This window comes from Nanorana parkeri, unplaced genomic scaffold, assembly GCF_000935625.1.
Source record: "Nanorana parkeri isolate BGI_ZX_2015 unplaced genomic scaffold, ASM93562v1 scaffold24, whole genome shotgun sequence".
Lineage (NCBI taxonomy): Eukaryota > Metazoa > Chordata > Amphibia > Anura > Dicroglossidae > Nanorana > Nanorana parkeri.
This window is the reverse complement of record NW_017306292.1, coordinates 1944358-1956520: the sequence shown is the minus strand read 5'-3', so window position 1 is coordinate 1956520 and position 12163 is coordinate 1944358. Positions and strand designations below refer to the sequence as shown.

General features: G+C 39.9%; 1 protein-coding gene across 2 annotated transcripts in view; it reads left to right on the top strand.

Moving 5' to 3' along the window:
- The window catches only part of ATP8A1 (ATPase phospholipid transporting 8A1), a 221380-nt gene that overhangs the window by 123998 nt on the left and 85219 nt on the right, over positions 1 to 12163 (top strand). Inside the window, exons 13-18 of one of the 2 annotated variants that reach the window (XM_018564824.1) lie at positions 76 to 203; positions 307 to 384; positions 1552 to 1640; positions 3199 to 3243; positions 6554 to 6626; positions 8653 to 8758. In XM_018564824.1, the coding sequence (XP_018420326.1) occupies positions 76 to 203; positions 307 to 384; positions 1552 to 1640; positions 3199 to 3243; positions 6554 to 6626; positions 8653 to 8758 (519 nt within the window). The remainder of the gene's footprint in view (positions 1 to 75; positions 204 to 306; positions 385 to 1551; positions 1641 to 3198; positions 3244 to 6553; positions 6627 to 8652; positions 8759 to 12163) is intronic. The other variant, XM_018564825.1, reaches the window with a different exon arrangement.

Sequence of the window (12163 nt, the reverse complement as noted above, 5' to 3'; positions counted from 1 at the left end):
TTGTTTTGTATGAAAAGCAAGGCACTTGTCTGGAAGCAATTGTAACACATTCCTTTATCTGTGATCACTGAACAGATGGTGGAGCTAACAACTTTGGACTGAATTTTTTAACATTTATCATTCTCTTCAACAATCTCATACCCATCAGTTTGTTGGTGACTTTGGAAGTTGTGAAATTCATACAAGCATACTTTATAAACTGGGTAGGTATTTTATGAAATAAAATATTAAAATGAGCAGCATTTTATTTGCTTTGTTTGTATGTATATGTGCACACAACATATGATGTTTCATTTTTATTATCAGGATGTAGACATGCACTATGAACCAACAAACACTCCTGCTATGGCAAGGACATCTAATCTCAATGAGGAACTGGGACAGGCGAGTTGCAGCAATTCCAAGCTTTTTATTTATCTTTTTGTAAAATGATTCCAGTTTATGCTATGCCTATAAAGCAAAGATCACAGCAGTTGACATAACCTTGGCATTCCTAGCATACGCCAAGATCTGAATGGTCTAGGCCAGGCCTCCTTAAACTTTCCCCACCCGTGACCCCTTTTTGCCGAGGAAATTTTTAAGGGACCCCAGCGTCGGTCGTTTATAAATTACACTGCAAATTATACATTAAACTGAAATAAAACAATCTAGCTTGGAGCCCAGGCCTCCTCGGCCCTTCACACAAGTACTGGCCTTAACCCCGTGATGGCGGTCCTGGCCAGGGACTCGGATCGCTACCCCCCCCTGTACACTTGCGGGACCCAATATGGGGTTGCGACCCACACTTTAAGAAGCACTGGTCCATGCAATTGGCACTTTATTCGATTAGCTGAAGGTTAAAAAGAAGAAAAATGCTTTTTTTGACCAACAATACGTTATCTTGCCTGAACGGTGTGCAGTTGGATAACAATCGGGAATTAATTTTCGGAGTACTCCATGCATGGGCCAGTGGCTAACAAGTTACCTCTAAAACTATGTATGGGCACATGTATGGGCATCTTTACTGCATTAACGTAAACCTATCATAAGGGGAAGTATAAGGGCTGCCTTTGCAGACCTCTTAAAAATTCTGGTTGCCTGCCTGTTTTTCTTCAGTAGTGTGGGAGTCGCAATCCTGAAGTAAGGTAAACAAAATAGCTTTGTGCAGCTGTGTGTATATTTAAAGCCATCAACATCGGAAGGGGTTTACTGGTGGATTGTGTTGCAGTGGGTGGCAGGACCTATGGATCCTACAGAGATTTGGTCATGACTAAATTATAGAAACTGTCATAGCTGGCACGGTACAAACTTTGGGCTGCCATATTCATCCTTTCTTGGACCACTTTGTTAATCACCGAGTTGAACCCGGTTATATGGGGTGGGAGTTTAATGGCTGCATACTTCTTGCAGATATGACATGGTACAAATGGAACTGGGTACATTTCTTGACTAACACCCAAAAGCAGTTTTCCTATAAATATTCATATATACACTACTATTGGGCATGCAGGTCGCTGTGCTGTCTGGTTACATTTTCAGTTGCTGTCATTTACCTTTTTTTTTTAAATTTAGGTAAAATACATATTTACAGACAAAACTGGAACCCTAACGTGCAATGTTATGCAGTTTAAGAAATGCAGTATTGCAGGAAATGCCTACGGGTAAGTTAATATATAGGTTATCTTTGATATATTTGTAATTGTTCCCAACAATGCCATCCTTTGTCCTTCTGCTCAGTGTGTTTCTGAGCTGTAGTTATCAATAATGACAGATACAAAGTCAAAGGCGGTGAAGAAACAAATGGTTTTTAAATGCATCATATGCTGTTTATTGCAAATATCATCGATGTTGTTCCTAGATCCAACAAGTGTAGGCTTTGAGACAGTGTATAGCACTGTTTGTCCTAGCAGTGCTGTAAATGGTGTAGGACTAGTTTCATGTTAATGAGTGCGCATATTTTCCTATTTTAGCAGAAACACCTTTTGCAATGAATCCATGTAAATATTATTGGTGTTTTTTTCTTTCTGAAATCATCTGACCTGGCTCCCTATGCCATAACTGCTGTATTTGCAAGTTTAACTATACGCTGTTCTCAGGCATATTCTTTTCAACAGGTAGGCTGGTGGGCATACCAGGTGCAACATGTACAGTATGTATTATTCATGCTGTATTAGATTATATTTTAGCCAAAATATTTGCAGCCTATACATTTGACAAAACTCAACCAAAATCATTTAGATGTAGAAACCTCTCTGCTGTCTTTTTTGTGAAAGCTGTTATTTTTAAGCGTTAAAGGAGAATTATTGGGAGAGTAAAATTGACTTTTCCCAGTAGTTTGAATGATCACAAACCGATGATCAGTCAGCTGATGGCTTCTCTCTGCAGAGAGCGATGATCATCAATCCTTGCTCCCTGCAGGGATTCCTTCCTCCCCTCTCTCTGTTTTTGCTGTGGTCATTGGAGGGTCAGACGGGAGGGGATGGGCACAGCTGGCTCTGGCTCTAGAGAGGCAAAGCCAGCTGTCAAACAGGCAGCAGGGTGTATCCCGACAATATTGTCGTGACTTTCCAGGCTGCATGGCGGCTCTGCACTGTCAGCATATAGCGGGTGGCCTTTGGGTCACATGAGTACATTAGGTTTGACTATAGTTCTCTTTTAAAGGGATATAGTGGTTTATTTTCTGTGAGTGCATATTGTGAATTATTACTTCAGTGTTCAGCTTAAAATAGATTTGTGACTGAGCTCATTTTCATGTTTATCGAACACATTGAAAGCACTGGACTGTCTTGTTTAAGCAACTGTGATCAAACCTGCATATTATGATATGCAATCCATATATGTCCCTGTCTAATAAGTGTAGCTCCATTGCATTATGGGAGTAAAGCTTTTCATCATGCTTCATGCTTGATCTTGAAGAGACTGTTACATGCTGCTGTGAAAGGGCTAACCTATACATGAGGCATTTAAATACCATAACCTTTTGTATTTTGTATATTTTTTAAATGTATTGAAATTATGTATCATACAATGCCGGTTAGAAACCATGGTTAGTGGGTACTAATAAAATATGCTAGTCATGTTGAGTCTGTATTATTTTGAGTAAGCATTATTCTAACATGCAAAATACTTTTTAGAAACAATACTTTGTTAGATAATCACATTAGGTCTGCAGTTGTCTGTTTTAGAACTGTGTGTATTTCCTTTTTCCTTCCCATGCAGTCACTGTGCAGACACTGAAGACAATAGGTATTTTGAAGATAGCTGGTAAGATTGGCTTCCCCTTCGCATGCTTTCTGGATTGCATGCAGTACACTGTGTGCATGATGCATGTTCAGTTACCATTAAAAAAAAACATGCATTCAGCATATGAAATTGTTTGCCAGCTGATCATACAGGAGGAGTCTTCTTGGCAGACACGGACTGCATGGAGTGTGTGAACAGACAAATGGTGTGGGCCCCTTTTTCAGTGCCTTTCACATATGCTTTCTTACAAGGGCCTAAGTATAGAGATAGCAGACCAGAGTTATCTGGCTGTGCAGTAATTTTGTTTTGCAAGTTATAGTAGTACTTCACAAATGCATTTATTTCAAATGAATGTATACAACTTAGCAGTCACTATATGATTGCTGTGATAGACCCCTTAGTGGTTTTGCTAAAGGGCCCCTGGAACACAGACATGCGTTGCAGAATAAGGCATTTAAAGTAAGTAATGGGGAAAGATCAGATGCAAGGAGACCAAAGACTAAGCTGGTGACTAGTCCTTTCTCTTCTGCCTGCCTTTTTTGGGCACGGCTTCCATAGTTCGGTTCCTCTTTACAGGAATTAATGTAGCTGTGTACAGGACATGGTAGCAGGACAGTAAGTGCTATTACAGAGCATGTTTCTCTTGATTGCAGCTGCTTTTCCTGTTCTCATTTCAACAATTGATTGTTACTATGATGTCAGATCATTGGAAGAGCAATAGATGAGTGTAGTCTGATAGAATTCAGTTATTTTTCAGCTGATAATTTTCCACCTGACTCAATTGATATTTAAAACGACTTTTGTCAAGCTGTAGGGTACCTGCAGGGCCACCCATGGCTTGATTTTTTTTTACTGATTCAACATGAATCTGCCAAATGTTGAGCCATCTGAGGCCAGCTTAACTCAAAAAAAAACAAAAAACTTTCAAATCCCCTGTCCTGTATTGACCTCCATTTCCTAAGTAGTAGCAGGTTCCGCATGCAAAGGGTTTGCCTTGATAGGTCCACACATCCCCATCAACATACACAAGTATAATGCTCAGGGAAAAGAGAGTGGCTCCTCGTAGTGCAATATTTATTTTATAAAACCGAAGTGTAACAGGGAACACTCGCATAACATAAGTGCATCTGGTGCTCATTGGAGCTTTAAAGGCAAATATGTTTTTTCAATGTACTTTTAAATCAAGCAGTGCCACAATTCCAGTACCAGCGGTCTCATTTGGTGTCAGCCATGCATCAACGAGTCTCCAAACCCCAGCCGGAAATGCTTTATCACTTGCACTTTGTCAGAGGTAACGGGATAAGCAAGCTGAGAGTTTTGTACTCAAAGCAGAGGATGGTTTATATCCATCAACCTCTGGTTTGTGGGCACAGCACGATCCACTGTGCCACTTTGCTCTTGAGTGCCCATGCCTCTGACAAAGAGGACATCACAAGCATTTTTTATACTTCCCTTCAATGGTGGGCATATTTTTTGCCCTGAGTTCCATTCCACAAGGTGATGGGATTACACGTCAACATGAAGTGATGCATATTTAAAAAAATATATATGGAAAAAACCTTGCCGATCAAGTTATGAAACCTGCTAATATACATTATTTGCCAAAGTGGCTAAATATTGCTGGCTTGTTTCTCAACTGAGTCTAGTCTCGAGTGTCCATTTTAGAACTTTTACTCCTGTATAACATATTCTAAATAAGTAATCTCTCAACCCCTTCATTATTCAATGCAAGGCCAACTTTACTGTGTGGCGCGTTACTTCTCTAAAATTCTGTGACATTCGACAGGGCAGAGTGTAGGGTGGATGATGGAGTAATAACAGGAGGGGTGATGGAGCCTAGAAGCGAGACCGATTATATAGCAGGGCTTTGGGGGAGGCTTGTCCTTACACTGATAGTAGGGCAGATTCTCAGTCAAGAAACAGGTCATACTGTTAAAGGTGGTACTTCTGAAGATCACATTTATTGGCAAACAAAAAATATATTGGTAAAATTTGTAAAAACTGCGCTTATGGAAAAATGGGAAATATAAAAGCTGCAGCACTGAGGACGCTGAGGCCAAAGAATGTATGTAATGAATGTGCAGCGCTAGGGTTCACTCACCAGTGGGTGAAATAAACCTATTGGGGTATTATATCGGTGCTCTCTTGTTTAATGGGAAAGAGCATTTATAATAAATCTCTCGTATATGATGTCAGTAAACCACCCATTTACTTTCCTAGTGACAACTAGTGTAGTTATTAATTATAAAGTTCAATGCCTCCACTCATGTGCTCATGTGCAATGAATATATAAATAAAAAGTTGAATGGAAAAAATGCATAGATTCTAAGTCAAAACATTCACCAAATCCTAAACGTTTCCACTGGATTGAATGAATGAAGATTGCATGTGCAAGAGGAGCATGACCCGACAGTGAAGATCTTCTAGAAGAGGCATTTTAGCGCTGAGCAGACTGCACAGCAAACTGGACTGGAGATAGGAGCTTCAAGACCTCCCAACATCCATTTGCCCAAAGAGAAGGAAACAAGTGCATCTTGGGAGTTCAGGTTCCATTTTAGAAAGAGGAAAGAAGAATCCACTGCAATCCACAGCACGTGTCTGGAGGAAAGAGCCCAAATCTTTTTTAGGCAGCATCACTGACAATAACAGTGTGGTGAGTTCGCACCCCAGAGGGGTGGACACTAACACATGGTGTGGGAGAGAGACTTTCTGGATTATTTTGAATATTTTTACATAGATTGGACTTAATACCAGAACTGATCCACTAAATCATCAATCACTTTTTTACAGTTTATTACTTGTTTTAAACTTTAATGGAATATCAATTTACCACATTCATTTATTATACTAAGGTTTAGGATTTGGTGAATGTTTTGACTTGGAATCTATGCATTTTTTCCATTCAACCTAATATTTATTTATATATTCATTGCACATGAGCACTGAGTGGAGGCATTGAACTTTATAATAACACTAGTTGTCACTAGGAAAGTAAACGGGTGGTTTACTGACATCATATATGAGAGATTTATTATAAATGCTCATTCACATTAACCAAGAGAGCACCGATATAACACCCCAATAGGTTTATTTCACCCACTGGTGAACCCTAGCCCTGCACATTCATTACATACAAAAAATATATTGGAACACCTAATTTGCATCAGACAGACATTTTAACATTTCAAAGGTGATCCTGTGAAGGTGAGAGCTGCACAAGTAGCTATGTTTTCCTTATCCTATAAAATAAAAAAAATACAGAGAATTGTAATAGTCTCAATCATGTTTTCTGTGTTTCATATACAATAAGCACATTTTTTTTGTTCCGTAGGCACGAGACTCCTAGTGATGATGATCAAGGTTTTCATGATGCAACTCTATTGGAAAATCTGGAAAACAATCACGTAAGTTTTTTTTTTTTTCTATAAAAAGACTGCTGGGATCTTCCAGTAACATTAAGTTCCTAGTGCCCTCAGCGGGGCGGGCTTTCGATGATCACAAGTATGATCTGCCTGTCCAAGATGGGCAGATCGTACAAGCTTTTATTTAGCTTACAACCATCGCAAGACAAAGTCTTGCGATGGTTGTAAGGTGCATGGGCACCTTAAGTGACAGCTGGTTCTGCCTCTCTAGAACCAGACACAGCTGTGCCTGCCCCCTCTCCTGTCTGTCCCACCAATGAGTGTTGGAGGAAGAGAGAGGGGAAATCCCTGTGGAGGGTAGTGACTGTTATTCCCTGCAGGTAGGAATGCCAAGTGTTAAGCAATCAGCAGTTACATGATCAGCTCTTGGTCCTAGGGACGGCTTGTGACAGCTGCAGTGTCCTATGCCAGCTTTAAGCAGCAGGGAGAGTATATTTTGCTTTCTCCATGCTTCTCCTTTAAGGTATTTATTTTGAATAGGCGGACAGTGCACCTTCCATTCCCACTATTGCAAGGACAACACTGTACAATGTGCAAGACCGTGCTATGGTTCACGGTGATGTCCCTTCCTCTTCCAGGCCAAGTCTTACAATTCAAGGGATTACATAAATCTAATATAAAGGTGCTTATGTAGGCTGCATTTAAATTTACATTTAAATGAGCACCATCTTAAAAAAATAATGTATTCTCTTAACTGCATGTGGCTAATACTTATTATATTTTGATTTACCATATTGCCTTTTATTTATTTAGTTTCTCAGATGTGATGCAGCTTTTTTTGAAAACTCTGCCTTACCAAAACAGAGAATTCTTTTTTGGGTCTGGTCTTTGGCACCACAGGCTAGTCAGTCAACAGCTGCTTTTCTGAGCTCTTGCAAGTGTACACTCACTGTTTTAGCTTTGCCATCACTATTCAGCTGCACAAATGTGTATATAGAACACAACTGTGTAATAGTGTGCAAGTGTGGTAGGGATGTTAAACTGTGAGTCTTCAGGGAAGAGAGCTGGTGTGAATTGCTCCTTGCATCATGCAGTTCTTTGTGCAGTACATCGGTGCTATTGGAATATGAAGAATAAAACAATACGTTATCATGAAGCTTCGTATGAAAGCATTTCCTTTTCTACAAGGTGCAAGTAATTGTATCACCGTCTAGTGTTGAAAGATTGAACTGCATCATATTGCTCCGATAGCATCGGATAGACAATGATGGAAGGAGCGGCAGATGGAGCTTTGGTAAGGTGAGGTGTATAAGTTGGTCGAGGGGGGTCACCTGTCATTTTGCCCTGCATGCTCATGTCCCACAAAACCGTACATACAAAGTAATTAAAGGAATATGAGTGATTTTTAACCCCTTCCTGCCCACCATCTGTAATAAAACAGGGAATGATTCAGAGGATATTTTTTATAAATGTCCTCCCCCTTAAGAGCAACCAGCTGATACTTAATGCAGCTGCTGGCTCTGAATCCCAGCAGTCACTGACAGCTCAGGTTCCCAGTGCCGATTGGCAAGCAATCAGCATGGTCCCTCATCATTAACTCACTATGTCAGATATTGCATAGTAAGCACATGCATTCTGGATGCTTTGAGAAAAATAAAAGCCTTTGGCCTGCAGATTAACACTTCCATCTTCAGTCTGTAGTAACCTGGGCATTTAGGCATCAGTGGCCCCTGGGCGCTCTACGCACCTTATAGAAAAGGAAATGCTTTCATACAAAGCTTCATGATAATATATTGTTTGTTTTATTCATATTTCAATAGCACTGATGTATCATGCAGTTCTTTGTGCAGTACAAGGAGCAAGTCACATCAGTTCTCTTCCCTGCAGACTCACAGTTTAACATTCCTACCACACACAAAAGGAACTTAAAAATGTGAATATCTAAATGTCTTAGAACATAGAAAGCAGCTATGATTCTTGTGTCGGTGGCGTTCCACTTTAACCGAGACTTCATAAGTTTGAATAGGTTCATAAGCTAATTTCAGTTTTTCTTCTATCTGCTTTTCAGCCCACTGCACCAGTGATCTGCGAGTTCCTTACAATGATGGCAGTTTGTCATACTGCGGTTCCAGAGCATGACGGAGACCAGATCATTTTTCAGGCTTCCTCTCCAGGTAAGGCAGTGACAGGAACAGGATCTGTAGCCAAAACATACTAGTGAATGTGCCACTGCAAAGTCACTCATCTTTTTAGGTGTGGTTCATCAAATTGAAGGGCTGGTTTTCTGCATGTCTCCTCTTTTTATCATCTCACCATTCTTAGAGGTTGTGTAGCTCAGGACAGGTTAGTAAGTGAAAGCCAGTTGTGGTAGCAGAATCAGGATTCATGAAAGAAAAGATCAACTAGATTTGTGATTCAGCAGTTGGGAGAACAGTAAAATGAATTTAACTATTTATAGGAAGCACTATCTAGTGCCCCTTTGTACCTTAAAGCTGAACTCTAGGCATATCTAAAGGACACAAATTATTAGAGTTCTGTGTTCATCTTTACATCACTAACTAGCTAGGCCAGCGCAGAGAGAAATTAGACACTCCCAGAAGAGCAGACTAGGTTAATGACATGCAAGGGGGAGGGGGCTGTGCTAGGGAACTGACTCGTCCCGGAGTAGTTAAAGTACAAAGGTGCATTGCATTTGACTTTTTATTTATGGAAAAGAAAAACACTGCAAGTAAGCATTTAAGGGATGTTTCTGTGCTTTTACATGCATTTTTTTGCAGTTGGTATCAAGATGTCTGTAATGCCGTGACAATGCCCTGAGAGCCCCCCCAACAATCATTAGACACCAGTGAACACCCCCTGCCTGCCATAATGCAGTTCTTAGTACTTGAGCAGCAAATTGCCAGGCTCAAGCACTGTCATGTGGGGAGGGGGGGGAGGGGCCTTGCCCTATACGAGTTCTATATTTGCATATGACCTTGGCAGACACATCAGGGAAGCCTAGAGACAGTGTTTTTGCAGAACGCCAGACTACACTTTTTAATGTTTTTCTACTTGTGGGTAAAGTAGGAAATGGTTGGAACCTCTGTCAGATTACAATTACTCCCCATCGGGTAGGGCCACACTCAGTTTGTCATGGTGACCATTATCATTGGCACAGAAAGTGAGCAGAAATCCAAAATTTTCTACTCTTCAACAGAATCACAGATAGAAATAAAAACGCTGTCCTTTAATTCTGCATTAAAGGCATGCCTCTGATGACGAATACAAACTCCAATGTGGTGTAAAGTACCAGTGTGCTTTATATCAGCTCTTAGCCGATCTGTCAAGCCCTCTTATGGCTGATAACATAGCTGATCACATATGCTAAAATGGTGCCATCTTCAAAGGATAGGGGGGGGGGGTTAATTTCTCTTTATCTTTAGACTGAGACTATACTCAGCGCAGATCGCTGCTCCTGACTGTACCAGTGTTTTTTCAGTGCTGAATGCTGGAATATAGAGAGCATGCCTTATGTTTCCTGCTACTGTCCTAAGCAATCGGAAAGCTTAGCTGCTCTTTACACTTCCATTCCCCTCCGTATACTTTACATTTATTTTTTTAGTGTTTACTTGATTGTCACTTTTTGTATATTCCCCTTTGGTGACATTTTATTCATATTCTTCATTCTTATAGTCTTAACGTCATCAGAATTTTCATTTTTGCCATATACTAATTTCAGTTTTTTTTATTGCCTGGGTCTCCATGCTGTCTGATGTATTTTGTTTACATATTATTCACTAAAAGACTAGCGTTGCTTACCTTGTTTTGCATTGCTTGCCATGCCATTTTCCTTCTTAATGCAAGTCAATATGAATTCAACAGCAGCTTGAAGCATCTCAGAAAAGGTCTAAAACAACTCAACTATAGTCTCCAACTATAAACACCACAGAAATTAGCCAGAAGCTGATCAATATGGTACAAAAGCATTGCGTGTTTCTGTGTATTCAGCGCAAGCCCTTGTACGCAAGCTGACTGGCCACAGGGAGTTATGCTGGCCATACACCAGTAGATGTACGTATGAACGTTCATCTGAAAAAAAATCTTATCATTCAACAATGACATCAGAGACTTGTAGAATATCATTTACAATTTTGTTTGATTTAAACATTTTGGACGTAGATTCCTGAACAAAAACCACATTCACTGTCAGAATTTTGCGAGAAAAAATGTCCATCCTGCTCCAATTTTTTTTTTTCCATCACTACATTATTAAACAGTTATTAGTTTGACCCCATTAATAGAAAATTAAACAAACGTGCCAAAAACAAATTTTTTCTTTAAGATGGCCCTATTCCTGTTTTTGCATCATTATTTTGGTGACTACAGTACATATTCAATTTTACTGACAGCATGTGAGATTTGGCCACTGGGACGCTACCAAAATCTTTAATTCATATTCGGTAACTTATTAAATATGAAGCATACTGAGCATGTGAGTATCAAGACACTTTTGTAGATTGGCTTACCTATTGCAGTGGTAATACTGCTTAGGAAAGTCATAAAGGCACGAATTGTGGCCATATCGGCTGAAATTCAAGCTGTGCATGGCTCTGTTGGGCCCCATTGGCTTGACAAACTGCAGTTGAAAAATCAAAGGAGTCAAATTTTTGGCCAAACAGTAACTGCATCCAATCAGATGCCGTGGGTGCTTGCTGGCTGACTGAATAGAGTAGCCAGCAGTGCAGATTTCTAGATCCACTCCGTTTAGAAGAATGAGAGAAATCCGTGTGTATGACTAACTTTAGATTGCCTTTATCCAACATGTATGTCAAGACGATACAACAATAAAAACACTTGTGTTTCTGCAATAAAACCATAAGTAACTTGCTCCAGAGAGTTTTAGGGATCTGGATTGCTCGTAATGTGTAGTTCTGTCAATTCAATGTAAAATACTCTGTAATGTGAACATTGTGGAGTCTGTCATTGCTGAACTCTACTTCTAAGAATGCTAGTCCCCTAGCTGTCATGATGACACTTTCACTTTGATATTTTTGGAGTCGCTAACCTGGGACACGTTTAAAGTTTTTTTCCTCACACTCGTTTACAGCATGCCTGGATCTGTGGCTCAGAAACTGCCAGACAACTAGCATTTTAGATTGTAAGCCCCTACGAGCAGGGCCCTCCTTACCATCTTGTCTTGAATTGTATTGTATTTGTAATATCTTCCTTATATTGTAAAGCGCCGTGCAAACTGTTGGCGCTATATGAATCCTGTATAATAATAATAATTTTCTTCAAGAGACCAGCAGTGGTAGCCCTTGCCCTTGTGTCAGCGTCAGTTTAATAGTATACAGTAGTTGAATTGTAATGTAGAATTACCATCATACAAAGCAAAAGAAACTTCGGCTGGAACCTTTTCTCCCGTCTCCTTATGTATATAATGCCATGTTGGACCACTGCTGGAACCACAGATCTCTGTTGCACTGCAGCGCTGGACACCATACAGAATATAAGCAGTTTATTTATTCTACATTTGCTGAAATATATGTTTTTTTTTTACTGCAGGAAATAAAAAGTAAATGTTATGAAATAATGAAACT